Below are 25,415 nucleotides of genomic sequence, written 5' to 3' on the forward strand. Positions count from 1 at the left end.
TCATCATCACTGTTATAACCATATATTGCTTCGAAGAAATTGCAATTTAACTCACTTTTAGATTTTTATTTATTTATTTTTTTGCTTAATGAAACAACTTGTGTAATAGCTTTTGCTTGTCCAATTTGCTGTCGGTATTGCCGTTTAGTGACGGAGGATAAGTAATTTCACAGTCGATTGTTTCTTTCAGCTGACTCAACTGGCACTCACTCTTTGTATACGACTCACAAGGATTACGAGATCATGTTCCATGTGTCAACTATGCTTCCCTACACGCCCAACAACAAACAGCAAGTACGTATGCCCTTTCTGCACACCAGACCATTGCCACAAATTAAGAACAGTATTGTTTGGGTGTCGGGTGGTTAATATAATTGTCTCACAGGTTTATTCATGGCTCATCTCCTTCAGGTCTATAATTCATTTTTTTCCCCCCCTGCTCTTGTTCTTGGACATATCCAGCTGCTACGGAAGCGCCACATTGGGAATGACATCGTCACCATTGTATTCCAGGAACCCGGCGCGCTCCCCTTCACCCCCAAAAACATCCGTTCACACTTCCAACATGTCTTTGTGGTTGTCCGGGCGCACAACCCTTGCTCAGACAGTACTTCTTACAGGTGAGATTATCTGAATCCACATATACTGTAATTTCTCGAAAATAATGCGCAACTTTTTCCCAAAATATTTTCAAAACATTAATGGAGTGCATTATATTTAGGTTTGGATGAAAAATAAAAAATACAATCACATTGTATAGTTGTATACAGGTACATAGAGTGGTTAAAAAAAGGTAAACATACACATTTTGAGATGATAGTCAATGTCTTATGCTACACATTTATATTTATTCCGGTAATGTTCGCCCCCAACCTGAACTCTATGACCTCCTCAGGGAACTTGCATTTTACAATGGTTAGCGTTGTTGCTACCGGACCAAAGATCAGAAAAGACTGCCCGTGAGTTTGTTTTAACTTAAACCAAGACAAAAAATGTTGACTACAACAGCTAGTTGTGCAGCCGCTTTTTAAAGAAATGTGTCATCACTCGTGCCGGTGACGCCGCCACCCGGAAGTAGCGCGGCCTTCAATGGCTTCAGGTGGGTATAAAAACAATGTGAGCTCAAACTATGTAATACGAGCGTGTCCTGTGGCCTGTCCTGAGATTATATTATGACTACATCAGGATGCGCACAATTATTATTATTATTATTATTATTATTATTATTAATGATTGATGTACAGTGTTTTTGAAAATCAATACAAGTACAAACCTAACGAAATATAGATACAGATAATTCCCAATATTTTGAGCATATGGGTAGCAGCAAATTGGCGGTGCGCATTGTACATTGGTAGAAGGGTTTTCCATATTTTTTTGGGTCAACTTTGGGGGTGCGCATTATATTTCAGGATGCATTATACTCGAGAAATTACGGTAATTGACTTTCAATAGTTTCATACACGTGTGACTATGTTATGGGTAATGAAAGAATGAAAAATGGCCATAACCACGGATATAAACAAGAACTGCGCGAAAAGTCCAACTGCGGTACATTATTTACACTCTCTTGATTGTTTGGCTTTTTTTCCATCACTGCTGAAACAATATCGTTCCCATATTTTCCCTCAGAGTCCAGCCTGTGAGGCCTCACTACACATTGTTATATCCCCACATTGACAAAGATGTGGACTATGAAATGGAATGTGCCAGCCTGGAGTCATTTTTAAGACAATGAATGTCCTGCCCTTCTCCCGTTTCTTGTTTAAAACTCCTTTGAAGGGCATAATATTCTCTGGTTATTCCTTTTTTTCACGTCTTATCTATTTTTATCTCATAGGCCTCCTTTGACCATCTTTTAATGGGTGTTTTAATTGCAGTCTGAGCACATTGTGTTAGGTCTTAATTGTACCCCATGGGGCTACTTGGTTACTTAGCAACAACACATGCCTATGCGCATGAATGAAGAGACTGTAGCAAGTCCGCGAACGCCGAGTGAATCCTGTTCATACGCACCTTCTGTGATCTGCCAATAATGGGAATTGAATCAGCTGAAGGGAAGATGCAACCTCTTTGGGATGATGAAACAAGTTTTGCGCATGGCTAAGCACTCGTACAGATGCACACAAATTCTTTCTTGCTCTGCACACATGCGAGCCTCCTACTGCAATTGGTATTGACATGTTCTCTCTCTCTCTTGCCCTGGCTCAGCAGGCAACAGATTGCGGGTATTGGAAGTGTGCAGCTGCCCACACGCTACAAATGTATAAGGCTGAAAATGACTGAAACCACAGGACTGCGGACTCTGTGATCTGGTTCTGGCAAGCGCTCCCTTCTCAGAGACCTCGCAGTCGCCTCGCAATTTGCGCCGTTTTGTCCTCCTTTCTGACTGCCAGCCTTCAAGTTAATGCTCACGCTCTTCTGTCTTCTCGTGACGGCTTTCGCAGCACACTTTTGCGTCCCCTTCGCTGTCCGGCGTGATTCACAGGTCTTCGGTTGATTGACTCAGAGGTGTTTTGAGGACAAATGCTGTTAGGTCCTCAGTTCTGTGTATTGAGTGATAGTTGTGTGATGAAGAAGAATAACCATGAAGGGCATTTTTTTTTTTTACGTAACATCTGTGCAGCCTCTTGCAAGCACTTGGCTGGCCCACTTCAACGTGCACTGTGTGGTTCATTTATCATGTGTGTTTTTTTTTGTACAAAAAAAAACGTGGCCTCTGCCAATTTGCAGTTAGGCTGGTAGAGAAGTGTTACATTCAAGTAACAAAGAATACTTTAAATAAACGGGGGTAAAAAAAAGTTTTTACCGATATGAGGCCTGAATGATCTTTACCTTGAAAGTAAAAGCTGCTAAAAATGTCAATATAAAGATGAAAATAATTAGGGATCGTGGAATAAAAATCACTGGCCTGAAAATGTGAATTACAAATAAAGACCCTCCTATGGATAAAGGCCACTATTTGCAGGAGTCTCTTGATTACTGTATATTCTTTGACAACATTGCTAGACTGTCTAATTCCATGTTTACTACTCTCTGATGCACAATCTATATATGAGTCCTTGCTAACATCTTGTCTGTCCATGACCGCGCGAAAATGTAGGAAATGAGTGGTTTTATGTATAATTGAATGGCGCAGCTTTCTCCAATGAGAACAGGGTGTCTCGGGGGGTTTATTTAGAAACGTGTGGGTGACTTATTAGCCATAGTTGCTTATTAGACAGTGATTCATGGTGTCAACGTGTGCCGACAAATGCCAGCAGGGAAGTTGTGTGGGATGACTGCTTCAAAGTCAAAAGGCGTGTCACCTGGCAATTACCTGTGAACGACTACGTAACAAGAGCTTTTTGGTCTCAAAGAGAAGGTAATGAATGACCTCTGGATACTGTGATTCCTTTGTTTGCTTGATTCAGTTGTGAGCTCCGGTGCATTCGGCCGTCCAGTTTGTCCACTTGTCGTTTGTAGCAACGCGGTGTTTGTTCCCTGCCGCATTTTTACTCTCACCCGAGATATTCTCTGACCATGGGTTGCAGATTTGGAAGTGCAGAGTGTCTCCGTTCATTCTTCTCTCCTTCCTCCCAACGGCTGCTTAACTGAGTTCCTGACATACCAGACAAACATCCTGAGACGGCAATTTGAAGGGCCTCTTAGTGAGTCGAGCAAGCAGTTAGAACGGAGCCTTAAATGCAGCCAAACTTCAAATTTCACATGGATGCAACTGTTTATTTTTTCCTCACTTTAATACCTAAATGGGTTCCTGATTGCATACATTGCACGTATAATTACATCACAGTGGGAGAACCAGGGGATGATAGTTAATTTGATTCATGGTTTTGGTTTTATGTCAACAGTGGAGGGATTTAATTAATTTTTTTTTTTTCAAACAAAAATGTTTTTAATTTTGATCACACTCAACCTTTGTGTGTTGGTTATGTGCAACATTTGACAAAAATGGTGAATGAGCTTGGATAGACATTTTTAGGACCATTTCTTTGCTGTCTAATAAAAAAAATCATGTAGTGTATGCCCAAATCTGATGGGACTTCAACATTTAAGAAAAAAAATGCATTTGACTGAACATCATAAATACACTGATCACCTACAGCAGGGGGGGGCAAACTCATTTTTCTCGCAGGCCACATTGTTGTTCCGGTTTCCCTCAGAGGGCTGTCATGACTGTGGAACAAAAACATTTAATCATCTCATCATATTTACATCATTTATGATCTAGTTTTGGAATCAGAAAGGTAATGTGTTTTTCAAATATTCACGTTTGGTGATCCAAAAATGCTTGTAATATCCCAACTTTACCATTTATGATGTGTGACAATTTGAAAATTTGCTACAGATTTTTACAAGAATCATGCAAATTGACACTCTAGATGTGGCTTCGCAGGCCACATAAAATCATGTGGCGAGCCAGATCTGGCCCCCCGGGCCTCGAGTTTGACACCTGTGACCTACAGGATTATGACAACTTGTACACAATGATGGTATCCAACACAAGAATATTTTATAATTGGCTATTTTATAAGGTACTCATGATGATGGAGTCCAGTTCTGTAACACTGCCGAGTAGAACTACAAGAATAATCTTTTGTTCATTAATACCTTTGAGTAGTGTTAAACCCAAATTGCCCATTGCCTTTCCAAGGGTAATCTCTTTTATACAGCGCTTTTGTTTACTCTTATTTGATTGTTCACGCGGGACTAATATCGTGGCTGGTCCTGTATTTAGAGTTAAATCACGGAACCACGAAGGAAAGTTCATCCAAATTTCGAAATAAATGTTAAAATTGAGACTATTTCAGTTCATTGATTCAACAGGTTAGTCCCATTAAGGTAATTCTCCACTTTATGTTCTCTTTCCCCGTCCTATATAGTGTGGCAGTCACGCGTTCTAAAGACATGCCTTCATTCGGACCACCTATCCCGGAGGGCGTGACCTTCCCTAAGTCATCTGTGTTCCGGGACTTCCTCCTTGCCAAGGTCATCAACGCAGAGAACGCTGCTCACAAGTCTCACAAGTTCCGCGCCATGGCCACGCGGACGCGCCAGGAGTACCTGCGCGACCTGGCCGAGCGGCACACCACGAGCACGCCCATCGACCCGTCTGGAAAGTTCCCCTTTATTTCGCTGGCCCACAAAAAAAAGGAGAAGAGCCGGCCGTATGCGGGAGCCGAGATGCGCAGCCCTGGGGCGATTACCTGGCTCGTCCACGCGGAAGATCCCGGGACCGGAGGAGAGATAGATGCCGTTCTTGCTATCTCCAATGATTTCCTCGTGCTGTTGGACCACGATGCTAAAGCCGTGGTGTTCAACTGTGCCACCAAAGACGTGATTGGGTGGACGCTGAGCAGCCCGGCATCCTTACGGATTTTCTACGAGCGGGGAGAAAGTGTGTCGCTGAGGAGTATCAGTAATAACACTGAAGATTTCAAAGAGGTGATCAAGCGTCTGGAGGTGAGCTCTTACACTGTTGTGAAAATTTCTAAAATACTGCTCATTGTTTGTGCTCTGCTTGGTTCATAAATTCGAATTAATGTACAGTGGAGTGTGTTCTCAGACACACTTTGTGGGATAGATTACAAAAATTGCTGTATAAGCTCCCCATGATACACAATGCTGCACTGCTGTACATTGAATTCCATGTCCTGCGGCAACATGCTGCAAAACCACTATATTTTCCCTCCAAAAAGCCCTTCTCAAAACTCGCGTTTGCATCACAGTTTGATTACTTTCCCATTTTGCCTTTATGCAATTCACTGGTTGCTTGACAGAATTGTCACAATGTATTTTCTTTAAAATACAACCAGTTTCCCCCCCCCCAAAAAAAAAAAAGCACACAAAATGCTGCACATCTCCCAGTGCTACGCTATTTATACATCTGGAATAGCTATCGCCGCACCGAGCGTGCACGCCCCATTGTGGATGCGCAAGCCAGGTCACGGTTGACTGCTCTGAACAGTACTGTGGTGCGCTGAACTGTACTACTCAATGGAAGACTGGTTCAAAGAAGTGGTAGTGAAATGTGTTCTGAGTCATTGCTTTTCATGCAATAAACTAGGCTGTTGTCCAGAAGACCTCAATTGGCCAAATCTGAATGGAATTTCATCTGGTTTCATTCCTCCAATACGGTGGTCTCAAACTGGTGACCCGGTGTTTGCTGAATGGATGATTTTTTGTTGTTGTTGTTGTTGTTCCCCCCACCTTAATATGAAAGTTTGTCAGTGCAGCACTGGAGTTTAATTTGTGTAAGTGTATAAGTGAAAAAACAATCCCAACTGTTGTGCTAAAAATATGACTCACCTCCATGCTTGCATAGATTGATAGCTTTGTCAAACGATTACAAGGTTACAAGGGTTAAGACAATGTGGCTATCTGATTGGCTATTATTGTACGGGTGATTGACAGGTCGGACAGGTCCATTAAATGGAGTACTCATATAAACACAAAATCTGAATAGATCATGTCACACGTATATAGTTGACGAGAGAGCTTCAATTAGAATGATAAATAGGTCTGCGTGTAAATCCGGCTGATGGATTCCATTCATGTTCCTTGTGGCCCATTCATGCAAAGCTTTTCTGCTCCTGCTATTTATGTATTTATTTTAAACAAGGACAGGATTTTGTCTCCCCATGGCACTTTGGCAGTCTTGTGTCTCGCTCATCTATTGAGGCAGTTTCAGAAACTCCTCTGGACAGCATGCTCCTAATGACTCGTACACCTACACATAAAGAGAAGCCTTTCTAGCTTTTCAGAAGCTGTTGCCATGGAAACTGCTTGGGGGAAAAAAGTGTTGTCTTCTATAATTCCCAGTGCTTTAGAACAAATTAATTTCCCTATCGTCTTACTACCCACACACGCGCACATGTACAGTGGTATTTGATTTAGTACTAACAAGTGTATTACTTTTATGTCACATTTATGCAGTTGGTGTTCATCTTTAATCATTTAGGCGGGCCTGGGGCAAAATGAAGGCTAGGGAAGTGAGTGAGTGGCCTTGGGCTACCCACACTTTGGCAGGCTTATTCTCATTTCTTTTCCTTCATTGGTTCGACAGAGTTACAGCGTACAATATTAACTGAATGTTGATAAGAATTAGTTAGGCTGCAGTCAAGAGCGATAATCGTATGATCATGGTGTACTGTTGTGGTGCAGTTGAGCTACAATTGTGCTTTTACTGTGTTACAATTAGACAAGGGCTGTACCAGTTTTAAATAACCCGGCTTGATAAGGGAAGGGAGGATGATTTCAGAAATGTGCAGTGAACAATTAACCTTCGGCTCTCATTGACCGCTTTCAATAATGCAATAAGGCCAAATCGTGTGATGTGAAATGAGGCAATGTGCAACTATTGACGTTTGGAGTGAAATAGATGCTGGGGGATGGATTTTTCTTGCACGCAAGCGCCAAGCGGAGTGGGGGCGCTCAAAAGAAAGTACACGTGTGGGTGCGCCAGACAAAGGATAACAAAACAACACCCAGCTCACACCGAAATCGAAGTGCTGAGCTGTAATGCGATAAAATGAAGAGTGATGTGCTTTATTTATGAAGGTGATAAATAGGAGTGCACAGCCATGTGACAAATGAAGTAACAGTAAACCGTAAACTTGACATGAGTAGAACAGTGTGTCACCGTTAGGTTCTGAATGAAGTTTAAAGTTCAAGTGTCATCCCTATAAAGATTCTAAAATAGATATTGAAGAGAGACATACGTATAACATTATTTACCTTAATGTGGGAGATGAACACACCCGTTCTGGAATGGAAGCTCTTTTCAAAGAAGAGAACATCTCACAACCGTGTGAAGTGACTGGGCCAATATTACCCTATTGTTTTGAGCCATATTTAGATGATATGCGGATCATGGCCAAACCACCTCCCCTTCGCGGTGATTAAAAACAACGGCGCCCGCGAGTGACGACGACGCTGCGACCAAACAGCCTGCCTGTCCGATCCACTTGCGCAGCGGAAATGAGCCACCGCGGCCCAGTGCCGTGACGAGCCACCCCGGCCAACAAGGCGGGCAGGCAGCTTGGCCTTGTCGACATGGCCGGTGGCGATTCACAAGGCCCGCGGAGGCTGTCCTTCGGCGGCTGGTGCACAGAAGCCTTCCGATGTGCACATCGACACATTTAGCACCCCTGATTTACGGATTACGCCCTTCCCGCCAAACTATTGTTTTTTTTTCAGTAGATGTATATACACCTATCTGTCATTTGGAACCCACAAAGCTCTCATTCTTTGCCCCTGTACAATCCATTTTTCGCAACGAGCCGGAATTTCGGCTAACACGAAGGAACAACGAGCTATCTTCCCGCAGGTGAAACTAATGGAAACAAAGGAGTCCGCTTGAGCGCTCTACTGACTCCGTCACTTCCAGCTTCTTGTCCAAAACAAATCCCTCGAGAGGATTTTCATGGCGGGAGTTACAAAAAGCCATATATGTCAAAATCATGTTTTGTGGTGGGAAAAAAATGATGGGTCCATACCGGCTCCTGTTTTTTCATTAATAAAATACTAAAAATCATCCATTTCATGACACTTGACCTTTAAGGGGTTGATTTCCCTTAAAATTTGTTCAAAATTTGTAAATTTGTATAACAGTTCAGTCAAAAATAGTTTGGCAATAACTGCCTGTCAAATACAGTACAATAAATTAAAAATACTAAATACAACTCTGATATTCCAGCAATTATCATAATGTTCTGGATTTTATTGAAAAAAATCAACAATTAGTAGCATGCAAAACAGCAAGTCCAAAGACTTGTATGCTCAGAAACTCATGGGCCACTTAACCTGCAGTAACCCTTCAAACATGCGGAAAGGCCATAAGTGCATCACAAAGTACAAGGATGCAAAATGCAAAAAGACTCTTAGGTGTGCCAGATGTCCACATCCAATTTTTTTGCTTGGTTTGAGGACTCGTAACAGCATCACCAAGTGCCAGACTTGACACCACCACCTGATGACGTGTCCCTCAGATGAACCCCAGCAGACACGAGGAGGACCCTGCAAAGGATTAATTTGAGTTCCCCTATTCAGAAATCAACAAAATGTGCATATCAAAGAGTATGCAGACACACGAAGCCAGTCCACACATTTCTGCCGTCTTTTGTTCACAGCTTTTTTTCCGGCTGCAAGAGTGGCTGTGTGGAGTGAGAATTTAATTTTCGAGAGCAGATAACACCTACGGGAATTCTAAAGAATTGAGGCTACTATTAAGGGTTGTAAAAATAAGTGTAGGAAGCTTTCCCACTGTTTGTGCATCAATAAAAAGGATGGAGAAAATGATGCTTTTCTAACAACTGGACTATGTCTTTGGAGTGGTTCCCATTATTAAGGTTACTTCTCCTGATGTAGGATTTTAATTCAACAAACAGTGCTTGTATCCAGTGGAAAACGTGTTTTTGTTGTGTTTTTTTTTTTTTGTGGCAAGGTTTGTGTGTGGGTTCCATCTAATCTTTGGCATGTTTTGGGTGTGTATTTCACAGGATTTGTCACTTAAGTTAAGTTAAACAGGGTGCAAATGCGAATCCACCAGAGCCCTTGTCAGGTGTTTGGTCCCCACCCCCAAAAAAATCCTCATTGTTGCCAATGCAGAGTAATCACATCACTTGACACAAACTGGAATCCAGTCGTAGCATTTCGATTTTTACCATACTAGTGAGCACTCAGTTGCATGCACCTTTACTAACAGTACTAGTAGTATTAAGTAGTAAGCAAGCTGAGGGGGGGATTGTGGGTATTTGGTGAAGTGTGGCTATTTTACAGCTTATCGTAATGCTCCGTGAATGTTAAAGATTGCAAAAACAACTTTTTTTGGGGGGGGGAGACAACATAAAGGAGACAAACATTCCTGCTTCATGGCTTCTATCATCCGCTATTTGTGTTACACTATTTGCAATTTTTTTCCCTTCTATGGTCACCCTACTTTTACATGTTCTTTTTTTGCCATTTCACTATTTTTCTCAATTTGTTTTGCCTTACCAATCTCTTGATCTCATGATCTCTCTTGTGACCAGTTCCTGACAAAAGGCTGTGAGACATCTGAAATGACCCTCCGTCGAAACGGCCTCGGACAGCTCGGCTTCCACGTGAACTACGAAGGCATCGTGGCAGAGGTTTTTTTTTTCTTCTTTTCCACCTGTTTTGTATACCGTTTGTCATCATAAGCTTCGCGGGTAAGCAGGATCTTATCCCAGCTGACTTTGGATGAAATGCAAGTATGCTATACACTGGAGTCTTTTAAAGAAAATTGATTATTCACTCTCAAATTCACACCTGTGGACAATTTAGTCCTCAATCAACCCATTATACAAATACATGTTTTTGGAATAGTTTAACTACTGTACTGTTGCTACGGCTATTATTTTTTTCGCACATTCTGAACAACCTTGAATGTACAAGGTTACCCATCCAGTACTAAGCAATGTTTTCACCATTTTCTTTGAAAATGAAAATCGAGGTTGAATGAAAATGACACTTTGACTCTTTGTGCGTAAGGTGGAGCCGTACGGCTACGCGTGGCAGGCGGGACTGCGTCAGGGAAGTCGCTTGGTGGAAATCTGCAAAGTTGCAGTCGCGACACTGACTCACGAGCAAATGATCGACCTCCTGCGCACCTCGGTGACCGTGCGGGTTTCCATCATCCCGCCGCACGATGATTCCACACCGCGCAGGTAGGTGTGAAAGGGACGGTTTTATATTGCAACTGAAATGTCAAGGGAATTAGTTTGAGATCATTTTCCTGGGTGGACTGTTAGCATATACTACCGCGCAAAGGTTTGGATACAGTTTATCATTCAGTAGCATGAGAAAATGTGTCGAAACCTTTGACCGGTAGCGTATATCTGGTGAATAACAGAAGCAAAGAGTTTAATAGGCAGTCTCGTTATGAAAGAGGCCTCTTATAAGGTTAACATGTATATACATATACTGTGGCTATGTACACTATTTAAATACTGTAATTGATATTTTGTCGTTGTTTGATTGTTGGTATCCATCAAGTTTTGCTGTAATCCAGTGTTCGGTGTCATTCAAAAGATAGTTAATTAGATTTGAGGCAACTTTGCTTGTGATTCCCGGCATGTTTGCTTTGGACTCTGCGCTCCACTATTTGACCTGAGGCTAGCGCTAACGCTAACAGGGCCGGTTAAAATAAAAATTACCGGTAAATATGACTGAGAGTCAATAACACCAGCAGCAGCAACACGCTAGCACAGCGCTAATGCTAGCGCAGCGTTAACATGGCCGGTAAAAGTCACTTCCTCGGCACATATATTCCACCGGTCTCATTCTTACCTTTTCCGCTCAAGTTTCCCCTTGCGGCCGTTAGAAAAAAATGCACAAATTAGCCGCATCACTGCATAAACCGCAGGGTTGAAAGCATATGGGGAAAAAAAGTCGTGGCTGGTAGGCCGGAAGTTACGGTAATTGTTGTTTACCAACTATTATGACAGTAAAAGAATTAAGACTGCATCTAGTGGTACGCAATTCGCTCATGTATGTATGCACGCATGCATTTGTGGTTATATGACCTTTTACTTCCTCCCTTTCTCGCCAGGGGCTGTTCAGAGCTCTATCGCATGCCTATGGCGGACTACAAGAGCAGCAGTAGTGATAGCGGCTCCTTTGAATACAAGTTCCCCTTCCGCAGCAACAACAACAAGTGGCAGAGGACATCCAGCAGCCCCCAGCAGTCGCTGACTGCCTCACCACAGCCGCACACGCCCAACAGGGCCATCAGCCTGGGGAGCTCAGTGGGGAAGACCTTGTCGGCCGAGAGGCTGGAGAGGGGTGCAGTCATCCCACGCAGTGTCAGCAGTGATGGCCGCCCGCTGGACACCAAGAGGTATGATGTAACTGCTGTTTTATCATTATTATTTTTTTTAAATCTAGATGAGCAGATAGATAAACCAGACCACAGAGAAGAGAGAGGAAGAATGAGAAACACTAATCAATTAAAGGTGTCATTTTTTTGTAGACACACGTTAAGGCGACGTTAGTACCACAATGCTAAAATTAATAATATTCTCAAGTAGATTTCTAAACATATATATATGTATACTGTGTGTGTTTGTATGCATGTATGTTTTCAATTTCCCAGGATATCTCCAGGCAGCGAGAGCTACAGCCTGGCCTCCTCGCTGGCTCTGGGGCGCTCGCCCCACAATCGCAGCTCTCCCAGTAACCTGTCGTGTTCCAGCGACGCCTCCGGAGCCTCGGCGCACTGGCGGCAGAAATCCATGCCTGAGCAGTAAGGAAGATCGAGGCGGCCGCGTTGCAGGGCTTTTTGTTTAGATCACTTTTAATTTTATTAATTGGATTTAACAAGCTGTCAAGCAGGGGACTTGCTTATTTGAGTGTGTGCTCCACATTATAAAAGACACTCAAAAAAGATTTACATTGTTGCTTTGTTATCAAAAGTACATATACGGTATTATAGATGAAAAGAAAGATTAACAGGTGATTTATTTATTTCTAATTATTGTGCCAGGTTTGCAGGGAGTCGCCACTCTCCGATGTCCAATGAGAGGCAGGCTGTTGGAGAGGGCGGTTCAAGTGGAAAGTCCACCCCGAATTGGTCCCGAATGGAAGAAGGGGCAGTAGAACGTGGGTCAACAGGTGACTTCCATTTGAGATTGGGATCGTGCACTTCTGCGAAACGACTGCGTGTGCGTCTGCTGCATTTTTTTTCTTTTCGTATCAGATCAGAATTGGAGACTTTAAATTATTCATAGGTGTGAATGTGAGTGTGAATATTTTTTTTTGTCTATATTTTCCGCAGTGATTGCCTTTCAGTCTATTTCAAAGGGAGCAGGGGAAGATTCAGTCACCCATGATTTTGAACATGATAGGGGATGGATTGATTGATTCCGTTTCTTTTGTAATGTAAATGGTGGTTCTCTAGAATTTTATTACAGCATTCAATATCATGTTTACATGATAAAGACCAGATTTTGCAGAATACGGAGACCACGTGCCCATTGAATGGCAATTTTCATCGAAGCATAGCTAGCGTGTTTCTCCTCAGATCACTGGGGGCCACTGTCATGAAATGCATGATTTTTAGTATGTTATTAATGAAAAAAAACGGCAGCCGGTATGGACCCATGCGTTTTTTCACGTATATGGCTTTTTGTAACGCCCGCCATGAAAATCTCCAGGGATTTGTTTTTGAGAAGAAGCAGGAAGTGGTGTACAGGGCAGTAGTGCACTCAAGTGGACTTGTTTGTTTCTATTAGTTTTACGTGTGGGAAGGTAGCTCTTTGTTCCTTCGTGTTAGCCAAAATGACGGCTCGTTTCATTGCTGAATATTGCTCAAACACTCAGGAGGATGGATTTACCCTACATAAGTTTGCAAGAGACCCAGTTCGTTGTGAAAAATGGATTGCACGGGTGCAATGGACGAGAGCTTCGTGGGTTCCAAATGCCAGGTCTGTGTGTATTGATATACTAAAAAAACAATAGTTGAGAGGGAGGACGTAATCCTTTCAGAACATAACAAAAGGTCCGCGTCCGTAAGTCAGAGGGGCTAAATGTGTCGATGTGCCCGTCGGCGCCGCCGGAGCCGTGCCTCGCGGACGAGCACGGCTTCAGGCCGGGCCGGCTCATACATACTGTCTGGGAGTCTGTTGTTAGTCAGAAGTGGTCCGCATATGATTTAAATATGGCTCGAAACCATAGGATAGGTAACTTCACTCGATTGTGAGATGTTCTCTTCTTTGAAAAGAGCTTCCGTGTCTGAAGGGGCTTGTCCCATGGTAGGGGCCACAGCGTGTTTTCAATGGCGAATGTCTGAGGTGACATCACGGACAGTAGATGCAGCAAGTATGAGGACCACTTTGATGTTGAATGACACTTTCGCAACTTTGCGTATGGATGACGCGCTCTCCGCTCATATTTATTTTGTGTGTTAAGTGAATAATGTTATATGTATTTTTCATTTCAATATCTTAGAATATTTATAGGGATGACACTTGGGCTTTAAGTTAGTTGGGTTTGAAACCTCAATATTCATATACCATGTTATAGGAAGCCATGTTTCCAATTTTCTGTTATGCGTGTGTATGGGTATGCTCGCATATTTGCAGAGGAATGTGAGGAAACTTCACTCTTGGACTGCTGAGATACACGGAATGCAGGAATGGTCAGCGACGCCTATCTTTTTCTTTGTTTTTACATCCCTTCAACTTTTGCAATATAACCGGCATCGAGTAGTTCCCATTCAACACAGACTGGAGCCGTTTCCACACTGGCATCAAGCAGTACGACAATGTCCCACTTATGCTCCCAGTGAGCTGTAAAAAGTCTTAACGTCCTTGTAAACTGACACAAAAGTGGCAAGATAATGAGATAAGCAGACGAGGGGAAAAATGTGGAAAAAGGGAAATGGCAAAACTCTTGCTCACCTACGGCTTTTATAAGAGAGAAAGGAGGGGAAATTCCTTCTGTTACTCACCCCACAGTCCTTGTGTAACTTTCCTTCCCTCCCTTTGTCAAGATTCCTTTTCATTTCGCTGTCGTAATTTGTTTGCCTCCCATTCATCTTTTTCCCCCCTGCTTTTTTTTTTTTTTTTTTTGTACATCTGCTTTCATTTACTTGTAAGCACTTTCCCATAGCATGGCTTCTCCAAATAATCTTTATTTCTGTCCACGCCGGTCAGTGGCAGCCACCGAAACGACGGTCTCGTTTGCCACCCCTTTCTGGTTCTCCGCTGGACCTTCATTCAGCGGATTGTTCGCCAGCCTACTTTTGTGATCTCAACCCGGTTCTGACCCCGGCAATCTCATAGAAAAAAGCCGTAATCTTTCATTTTGTGGTTTGTTTAAAGCCCTTGTGTCTTTTTTTGGTCAGGGTGGAATGGTTCAGGCTGGAATAGTTCGTCCTAGGTCAGCCAAGAGTCCAAGCTCCGGCTTTGTGGTGAAGCAGTCTACACTTGTTTACTCCTTTTATGTTAACGTCTTGTCCCAAAAGTCACAAGCGTTGAGGATACGGCCAGACTTTGGCTAAAAATAGTTCTAGTTGCATCGAGGACATCATAATATACTGTGAAGGTGAATGGGAAATCATTACTTCCTCAACTCTCGGGCCACCTAGCTGGACCTGTTGCCGTTTGATGAATATCAGGATGTGTAGGTGGAGATTGGAATTTATTTTCACAGCTTTCTGCTCCATGAATAAGGAACTAGCCCACTAACTAATTTGTAGATGAACAGGTGTGCAATTTGTGTAACAATTTCGCTATTTTAGCGATTATTGAGTGGGGGGAAAAACAGAAACCTTATACATATATCCACAATTAAATTGTTAGTTGTATTCTTATTTGTGTCAGCATCTTAACTAGGTTTAGGTCTTATCTGGAGGAAAGGAGCTACTTTGTGACCATTGGAGGTGCTCGGTCTCAGCGAATGCCAATGACCTATGGGGTCCCTCAAGGGTCAGTTCTTGGACCTCTCCTGTTCAGCCTACACATGCTACCCTTGGGTCAAATTCCTCAAAACGTTGATTTTGAGCACCATAGCTATGCAGATGACACACGGTTATATTTAGCAGTGTCTCCAGATGACTACAGTTCAATTGAGGTAATGTGCCACTGTCTAAATCGGATAAATACCTGGATGAGCCAAAATTTTCTTCAACTAAATCACAACAAAACTGAGACAATTGTTTTTGGCAATAAAGAAAAGAGAATTGCTGTTAGTAAACACCTGGACTCTCTATCTTTAAAAATCAAAGACCAAGTCCGAAACCTTGGTGTTCTGATTGATTCCGACCTGACTTCATATCAAATCAATCACGAAAACTGCCTCCTACCATCTGAAGAACATATCTAGATAGAAGTCTTGTATGTGTCAAGCAGACCAGGAAAAGGTCATCCATGGTTTTACCTCAGGTAGACTTGACTACTGTAATGGTCTTCTAACTGGACCCCCCCCCCCCCCCAAAAAAAGAGTATTAAACAGCTGCAGCTCATTCAGAATGCTGCAGCTCATATTATGACCAAAACAAAGTGGTCAGATCATATAACTCTAATCCTGAAGTCCCTCCACTGGCTTCCGGTCAGCTTTAGAATAGATTTTAAAGTTCTGCTACTGGTCTATAAATCGGTCCTGAATACACGAAAGAAATGCTTACGGAATACAAACCCAGTAGAGCTCTGAGATCGACTGACTGGGGTCAAATAGTGGAGCACAGAGTCCAAAGCAAACATGGTATAGCAGCTTTTAACTGTGATGCTGCACAGATATGGAATAAGTTGCCAACAGAGTGGAAGTCAGCCGCAAATGTTTTTAAAACCAGGTTGAAAACTTCTTTTTTTTTTTCCTCATGATTTTTAGAATCTATCCACTTTTTGATCATATCACCTGCACTGTATGCGGTTTTAATTGTCTTTTTAAAATATTTTATTTTTATTGTTTTCATCCCAATAAATAACATTACATAAATAAATGTTTTATTTCTTTGTTTTCAAGTGCCTTTAATCATGTAAAGCACATTGAGTTACTTCGTGTATGAAATGCGCTATACAAATAAATTGGCTTTGCTTTACTGTACTATGAAGCGGCTGGAATTACAAAAGAAGCAATGATTTGATCATTTAGGGGTGCCTAAAAGTGTCTTTTGATAAACCTGACGTGTAAATCCAATGTTATGGTCATTGATGTTGAGGCTGATATTTGCCAAGATATTTACACCAACTTTTTATTTAAAGTAGTAACATAGTGCGTTTGCATTCGAGCAAGCCAGCAGGCACGCACGTGTCATCCGATTCCAATGAGTACAAAAAGCCCCGTGGGCAGCAGTGTGGCAAAAGCTGCGTACGGAGGAATGCGAAGAGAGATAAGAGGAGGGGTGTCCACATTTGTAAAATCATCCCAGGAGATGTCGTTGCGATAACTCCCTCGGCACTTTCCGTTGCGTTACCGCGATCCTGATCTGCCTGTTCTGGAGGTCATATTGCGTAAGATGCTGACAATTACACAACGGTCCCGGGTTACGGTAGATTTGCTTGAGCGCACGCACATTGATTCACACAGCACAGCTTGCCCCGGAACACTCCCAGCAGGCGCTGTTGAGGGACACTTTTTCTTGTGATGTATGTTGCGTTGGATGACAAGTGATTTGTGTTTTTCTTGATGGAAACAGCAGAGCCGGAATGGCGACAATTTCTGTGCCATGAGTCTTGTCGTAGTATGTCAATACAAAAATCACCCACCACCCCATCAAAATAAATCATAAAAAGTTTCCCGATTGTACCTCGAGATTTTTTTGAGTGTTTTTTCCGTTCTCCCTGACAATGTGCTTTTTAAATTTTTTTTTTTTTTGCAGAGGCTCCAGTCTCGAAATCTGGTCAGGGCTACTCTGGAGGACCCCGCATTCAAAGACAGGATCAGGTCATCCATCTGTCCCCAAAGAAAAGCAGTCAGGTGGGTTTTTAACATGAATTCTACTGCCGAAAATTGATGGCTGTAATTTCTACGTATGGTTGGACATTTCAAGATTTTGAAAACTGCAGGATTCGCTCTATTGAAACTTTTACATGAGGATAACCCACAATGAACATATATTGCTTTATCAACTTGTCAGTCTTGGGTTCCAAGCATGTCCAAATGAGACCATACGGATGAAAAATAAATGATTTATCAGTCCTGCTTGTTCTGTGGTCAAGCAGTTTTGTCATTGCCCTGTCATTTAATTTTTTTTATGGATAGAAATGACGCTGCAGTCTCTAATTTGCGTTCTTTTCTTGCTGGCCTCAGTCTGCTCTTGAACAATAGTAATGCTTTGAGCACTGTTGTTAGTTGTCTTGCTCAAGGGCAGCTCAGCTTTGAGTGTGTTGGCAACACAAGGGAAGCAAACAACTACTCAAGACCCAACATCAGCAAACAACCACATGAAACTAAACAATATTCAATAAAATGTACAAATTGATGGATTGAAAAATAGATATGTAAACATAATGGAAAATTCACAAATGTTAGTATCACAAAGTCCAGGTTAGCTCAGCGGAAATGTTACTACTGTACTACTTTATTTAGAGCATCTTGTCTCGTGTGTTTATACATCACTGAACCGTGTTTTTCGATTGACAGGGTAGATCCCATCTGTTCGTCTTATTGGCAGATATCTGATTCATATCTAATGCTGGTTAGAGCATCTGCCTCACAGTTCTGAGGACCGGAGTTCAAATCCTGAACTGGTTGCCAGCTAATTGCAGGGCACGTAGTAACAGTCAACCATCCGCGCTCACATTAACTTCTAAGGGCATTTTAGAGTTTCCAATTAATGAATGTTTTTGGGATGTGGGAGGAAACCGGAGTGCTTGGAGAAAACCCATCTCGGCACGTGGAGAACATGAAACCTTCACATAGGCGGGGCTGGGAATTGAACCCCGCTCCTCAGAACTGTGAGAGCAACGCTCTAACCAGTTGCTTCACTGTGCTGCTGTTAATGAAACAATATAGTATAAATCCAGGCTTTGGCTCCTCGGCATATGTGGCATGATGTATTGTGTTTTCACCGATGCTAATTGTTAATTTTAGCAGTGATTGTCATTTTTTTATATATCTATACATAATTCCCACTGCTCCTCTTCTGAGGTACCATCTATCTGTTTTTTTGTCGACAGTCGGACGGCCCTTACTCTGGCCACTCGAGCAGTAATACGCTTTCAAGCACAGCTTCCAGCGGGGGCCACAGTGATGGTGACAAATGGTACGAAATGGGGGCAGGTGGAGGCTCCAGCGGGGACCAAGGGGAGTCAGAGCCCAACGGCCTGGGAGGCGGAGGCTACCTCCAGGGCGCCTCGGCCGACAGCGGCATCGACACCAGCTCGTACGGGGCCTCGCACCACAACCACCCGCACTCTCACCACGGCAGCGCCACCTCCCTGCTCGCTCCCAGCGGAAGTCGAGAGAGCAGGGAGCGGTCGCCGTGGCACAGCCCCACTGAGGGCGGGCGCAGAATGCTGGAGAGGTCGCCCGCGGCTTCGGAGTCCCCAGTTCCACCTGTAGAGAGGAACCTCGATAGCACCGGCCGGACTCCTCCTACTCATCTCCTCGTTCGAGACAGCAGTACCTTCAGTCTGAGTGATGGCGGATCTCACTCAAGGTTGGGAAAAACATGGCTTAACGTTCGAGTTTTGCAGGTTAATAATAATGATATAAGGATTTTTTTTAGGCAGATTCTGAGATTGGCCAGAACAAAATTCCAATAATAAGATGATATAGTTTCAAAATATAGAATTAATATAACAATTTTTTTTTTATTCCTAGTCGCATAGGTCTAAAACTCAATGCCCGGGGGGGTCAGATCCATCAACTATTGATGTGGCCCGCGCCAAATGAGTTTGACACCTCAGCTTTTAAAACAAAAAAAGATATGAATTACACGCCGAGCGAGCATTTGACAGTTATGAAAATTTTAGTTTTAATGTCAATATGTTGTAATGTTTTTTTTTTTTTTTTTATTCTTTTGAATTTGAAAATGACTAATATCAGCTGATTAATCGGTCAGGCCCCAATGATAATCATTCCTTGTAAAAATTTTGCTGACAAATGTTGTCCTCTTTTCCTCTGGGCACCAGACACAGTTCCCCCAGGGAAGAGTCCTCCTCAACCACTTCCCCATCCTCTCAGTCTTCGGTGTCTCCTGGACCAAAGAGCTTTTACCCTCGGCAGGGAGCTCAGTCCAAGTACCTGATCGGCTGGAGAAAGCCCGGCTCCACCATCAATTCCGTTGACTTCGGAGACACACGCAAGTAAGAAGGAACACGACAAGACTGACAGACATTTTGGGTGCATTCATACAAATGATCTACTGAATTTAGAAATATTGCTATTCTACACCTGTTGAAAAATGTCCTTAAATATTTCATCAACCTTACAGGGTGGGTGTTTGACACCTTTCGGAGTTGAGAGTGCTTCCAAAATGTCACCCTATTCGCTGATTCTTTGCAGGATTAATAAGGCTGCCTTGTTTAGTATTTCCCTCAATGTGTACATGTAGGGCATTGAACCTCTTGTTTTGATCTCTGGCTTATGACTTCTCTCAAATCAATTTTCTATGGTACCACCTTTGGTTCTATTTGTAATGCTTGAAATGTTTGTGAATGACTCAGATTTTAGCATGGTTTTATTTTTTTTTTCATATGAAGCTTTTTTTCAATTGGCTGCTAATTTTGCCGCTTGCACACCCACCCTCCAACTTTCATTTTGTGCGACTTGATGCCCCCCTTGTGGCTGTCGAGAAAATTTTAACTCAAACTAAACACTGATCCTGTGACTGAGGAACCGTCAGACTGCATTTGTGTCTTTCTCTTGATGGCTTTGGCTAATAAATGATTTTTTTGGGCATGTGTGTGTTTTCAGGAAATCGCCAGGGGAGAGCGGGTTGGAGGTTATGCCGACGCCTGCAGCCAGGCCTTCTTTAAGGGACATGCACTCTCCACAGGGCCATGCTAAGTCCACTATTGAAGAAGACGTGAAGAGGCACCCTACTAAGGACAGCCCTCTACCACCACGCAGGCATAAGGAAAAGGTGCTGTACCTACAACCTGACTATAGAATGAGAGTTATAGTAGACATTTTTCGTGGAGCCTATCCCGGCTAATTTAAGGGAGGGTCGAGGTGTTTTACACTCTGGAATATGGTCATTTGGTTCATTTACACAAACAACCATTCATACCTATAGAGCTCGTGTATGTGACATCACCATTTTCACGGCGCCATATTGCTGGTCAAAAAGAGCTGCTCGACATTGAAGTTTGAAAATTGAATTGAAGAAAATAAACTGTCGGTCACACAGAAGTTTACGTAGGATAACGTGTGGCCGCAACACGCTTCCGTGTACGGGGGCTGAAGCCTATCCCAGCGGTTTATTTTATTTTTTTAAATATGCATTAGACTCATTTGAGAACAATACATATTTAAAAAAAAAAACGTCTGTCACGGAGAGGTTTACCGAAGTTCAATGTGTGGCTGCAATACGCTTCCGTGTACGAGGGTCTGACTCGCTGCCCCCCCTCCCCCCGCTCCCCCCCAATCATAGTTAATGAATGCCACTTTGTGTAAAACCAGGGGTCATTTGTTTAAATATTGGAATTTGAATTGAAAAAATCAGAATGGCTCCATCACTATGTGGGATTTATTCTTGTTTGAGAACAGATTCAGCACCTTAAATCATGAAATCTTGACGACTTACTCACCAGATCAATGTGTAGATCCAGTTGTCCAAGACAAGCGGAAGCAGGTTAACAGTCCAATTTCTTATTGGCACAAACATCGACTTTGGCATTAAATATGGGTCCCCAATGCCAAGTGTCTCTCATTTTTCCATGTACCTTCGTTTATTATCACCTTCTAAATGTTTAACGGTATCGGACAAAACTCTGGGCGTCATGCGACAAGACATATTTTTGTGTCGTCTCCAACCGACTTACCATTGAAGAATGGTTTGTTTGACCGGCACTTCCGGCCAGTGACGTGATTTGATGATGTAAGGTGCACGAGCTACATAGAGGATTTGCAGGTCTCAATGAACTTAATGTGTCTTTTGTAATGTGAGAGGAAGCCCTAGTACTCAGGGAGTACATGCAAACGCCACACAGGAAGTCCATGGCCGCACATCACGGCTCAAAATTTGAGACAGTTTCTCATGATATTGAATGAGAAACTGTATCCAAAGTTTGACTGATAGTGCCTTGATTTGACCCCACTACTCCCTTTGCACAGCATGCGCAGAAATCGCCTCCGAGCCAGCCCCCCAGCCGCCGCCGCTCGCTCCATCGCACTCTATCCGACGAGAGCATCTACCGCGGGCAGCGCCTTCCCTCTCTGACCGACTCCATGATGGAAGCGGCGCTCGGCGCCGACGTTCTCTTCAGCTGCTCCACTCTCCCGCGCTCCCCCACCACCCGTGGCGTACCCCTTCGACGGCCTTCCTATAAGCTGGGAGTCAAACTCCATGGTAACTTAATGGCAGGAAATTATTACTGTACATATAATAATTCCTCTCCTGGATAACTGAAGTTCATCTGGCTATCATTTCCTAGTCCTAGAGAATTTTTCCAGATTTTTATCAGCCACCTGTTCGTAAAGACACGATTTCCCTTTCTGTTCCTAGGTGACCTCTCGGCATCTGACACGTCATTGGTGGATTTGGTGGAGCGTCATCGGGGGCCTCTGCCTCAGGAGCTGATGCCCCTCCCGTCCTCTGACAGGGACAGCCCACTCAATTGGACGCATCTCGTGGATGTGGCCAACACCTATGACAGTGAAAGAAACACGCACTATGGTATAATTGATGAGTGATTCATTCTTAACATTATGATGAATAAAGGTAACGACGAGTGAACAGCAGTCTTTATAATGTACAGCGGCAGTGTGTTGAAAGTCAGTTACGCTCAAAAGAAAACGCTTTGGGAACATTGTACATTTGATTTCCGGATTAATGCATGGAAAAAAACTTATACAATATGTAATTGCCTTACAGAACATGAAACAAAATACATATTGGGCAGTTTAAAATTTGCATGCAATCAAACAAGTCAACGCAACTTTGAACTGTTATTCACATTCCACAATTCCACGTATTTCTTTTGGACATTTTTTTAGTATGCATTATGTGTTGTTCTGTGTCTGTGTTTATTCACAAAACCATGTAAGAGAAAAAACAATTTTTGGAAAAAGAGACAGGACATTAAAAAAATGTCAAGGAGCAGCAAGTGTATTTATTGCTAGGCCGCGAGAGCCTATCAAATTATTTGCTGTTGGTTGAACTATAAATTGTTTACTCTCAGCTACAAGATTTTTCCTCAAAGGAAGCCGTCTTTATTCATATCCAAATTTTAAACCTGGCAAGATGAAAATAACAACGGTCTTTTGTTGTTTTTGTGTGTCTTCCCAGTTCAGAGAAGTTACGTGTTTGGGGATTCAAACCACAGAAGCAGCGGTGCGTCCAGTCCTCAGCAGAGCCACATAGAGCTGCAGCCTGCCCCCATGTCCCGGCCCACGTCTAGGTAACGCATGACCTTTCCAACTCTGAACATTAATGCAGGCGTAAGTGTGACGGGGCAAATTACCATAATAAAGTATTTAATGTTACCAGTCATATGAATAATACACAAGTAGCTCTCAACTAGTTATTTTAGTATTGAGGTTTGGTGACTAGGTTTAAGTCACTTTATCCACTCTGCGCAGTGAGGGTCACATAGGACTGGAGAGAAAGGTGACCAAGTTGGAGGCCATGGTGAAGATGCTCCAAGAGGACTTGAAGAAGGTAGGCATGAACACAGGAATTGAATATATTCTTAATTTTTCTGCACACATGAATACAAACCTGAGCTGACACTAAAGCAGGGTACTCATGTGCCAACTGTTTAGCATATTACCCACTTACATACCAAACACACCGACAGTGAGCTTCCTCTCAAACTAGATCTCTGTTGTAGTACAAAATCCGACCTGAGAGAGGCAGAGTGGTACCACAAGGCATCCAGATGGTTGTATAAAACAAAGAAGACAAAAGTGGTGTAGAAGAAAAATTTGAGTCTCTAGCTCAGGCTTTTTAGCCACTGACCTTAAAAAAGACTGGATAGCGCATATACGTCGAGCGGTATGTCGATTGCTTGAAGCCAGTTGGCTGCCATCTTGGTACTCCCAAAACGTTTGGAGGACACGGTTTATAGGTTGGATTATGGCGGGGGTTTTCTCAGTTTGGCAAGTGGAATTAAAATTGGTCATGTGAGCTTGACATTTTTTCAGTTCTGGTAACATAAAGGATTTTTAATTCGACTTGCTAAGCCACAAAAGGAAGACATATAACAGCGTGACTACGAAGAAATGTTGCATATTACCTAGGGCCCAATATCCATGACAACTTAACTGTTCCCAAAATACGCTGTGAAGCATTACCATCATAATGTAGCAAAAAACTTAAGCATATTTGTCATAAAGACAAACAAATTTCAAGTCAATCAGTTAGATATATTTTTGGAAATAAGGACTCGCAATGGAAAAATACATGCTTAAACGCATTGTTAATTTGTTGTCTCTGCTACATCCCATTTCAGACAGAACATTTTAACTTGTTTCCTCGCATTTGAAAATCAAATGAAATTTGCAGAGTTCTGTATTATGAAATTCATCAAAAATGTGTTTTCTTGCTTATCCACTGATGAAGTTTGGGTTTCGGCTCAGAAAGGTGAAGCAGAGAGTGAACAACAACAATCCTAAACAAAACTTTGTTCAAGTGAATTAAGCTCATCAGAAAATAAAAAACCCTTTACAAACACACATTAACAGTGTCAAAGTAAATCTTTCTAACTTACCTGTGGAGTGTTTTGTCACAGCCACGAAACTGGTGATTAACGCTTTTGCAGGACAGGTCGGTATGGTTGTTTTGGGAGTATCAAGATGGCGGGTATATCTGCTTTCGCCGACTTCAACTTTGGTGGCCCATGAGCCATCCAGTCTTTTGTATTAGATCAGTGTTTTTAGCTTTTAAGTCTTCAGTGTTAGTTCAAGTATTCACGGCGCAGTGTCACAATAAAGCTCCATATGTTTTTTAAAAAAAAACATTCTAAGCAACTATATATTTTTACACAACAGGCAACATTAGGTACACATACGGTGTCATCAGATCTAATCTGTATAATGGAACAGAAATAATTGGCCTTGCAAGAGTGTTTTATGGTGGTATTTGCAATAATTTATCAGCCACAACAGGAACATATAATAAAAGCTTATTAGATCCTAGGAAGATTTATTTTTCTCCACCACCCGTCCCTGTTGTGTGTTTGCAACCCACATCATCAACATAATCCGATTTTGTACGTAAATCGGAACGCTTATTTTTTCTGTTACAAAGCTTTGCTAATACAGAAGTAAAGATACAGTTATAGTTTTTTTTCTTATGCAAACCCATTTTTGGTCTTAAAAATATAAAAATAATAGATGAAAGAATGTAACCAAAAAGGAATAAATCCTCACCTCCAAACTCCTTCGTTGTGTGCCATTTGTAAACACAGAACGTTAAGGATGGGAACAATTCTAAACTGTGAGTATCATATTAATAATAATAAGCAGTTTTTTTCAATTAATACTTGGCTTGAAAGGCAAATTATTATTATAAAGTCATATTTCTGATATTATTCAATCAAATGTGTGGCCACTGATTTTTTTTTTTTAAAGCGTCTCTTTTCTGTCAGAAGTTTTTGTTCCATATGTTTCTTATTTTAAGACTTTGCGGTATATATTGCCTCCTATTAAGTTAATAAATGCCTTAATCGCTCAAAAAAAAAAAAAAGACATACAAAGCTGATTTTTCTGCACGCAATACACCGCGCCAACAGATGTTCCCGTACGAAAGGTGGCGCGTCATGTACTTTTTCCGAACTCTTTCA

At 42.3% G+C, this 25,415-nt stretch overlaps 1 protein-coding gene across 3 annotated transcripts in view; it reads left to right on the top strand.

The window, feature by feature from the left end:
- The window catches only part of sipa1l1 (signal-induced proliferation-associated 1 like 1), a 68,711-nt gene that overhangs the window by 39,074 nt on the left and 4,222 nt on the right, over nucleotides 1-25,415 (top strand). For all 3 annotated transcript variants that reach the window (XM_061811948.1, XM_061811946.1, XM_061811949.1), the window contains 16 exons: nucleotides 191-294; nucleotides 463-620; nucleotides 4,884-5,463; nucleotides 10,032-10,130; nucleotides 10,513-10,688; nucleotides 11,573-11,860; nucleotides 12,116-12,265; nucleotides 12,506-12,633; nucleotides 17,342-17,439; nucleotides 18,642-19,123; nucleotides 19,599-19,772; nucleotides 20,383-20,551; nucleotides 21,745-21,979; nucleotides 22,136-22,306; nucleotides 22,919-23,030; nucleotides 23,212-23,290. In XM_061811948.1, coding sequence (XP_061667932.1) covers nucleotides 191-294; nucleotides 463-620; nucleotides 4,884-5,463; nucleotides 10,032-10,130; nucleotides 10,513-10,688; nucleotides 11,573-11,860; nucleotides 12,116-12,265; nucleotides 12,506-12,633; nucleotides 17,342-17,439; nucleotides 18,642-19,123; nucleotides 19,599-19,772; nucleotides 20,383-20,551; nucleotides 21,745-21,979; nucleotides 22,136-22,306; nucleotides 22,919-23,030; nucleotides 23,212-23,290 — 3,203 coding nt within the window. The remainder of the gene's footprint in view (nucleotides 1-190; nucleotides 295-462; nucleotides 621-4,883; nucleotides 5,464-10,031; nucleotides 10,131-10,512; nucleotides 10,689-11,572; nucleotides 11,861-12,115; nucleotides 12,266-12,505; nucleotides 12,634-17,341; nucleotides 17,440-18,641; nucleotides 19,124-19,598; nucleotides 19,773-20,382; nucleotides 20,552-21,744; nucleotides 21,980-22,135; nucleotides 22,307-22,918; nucleotides 23,031-23,211; nucleotides 23,291-25,415) is intronic.

Source organism: Syngnathoides biaculeatus, chromosome 23, assembly GCF_019802595.1.
Source record: "Syngnathoides biaculeatus isolate LvHL_M chromosome 23, ASM1980259v1, whole genome shotgun sequence".
Taxonomy (NCBI): Eukaryota; Metazoa; Chordata; class Actinopteri; order Syngnathiformes; family Syngnathidae; genus Syngnathoides; species Syngnathoides biaculeatus.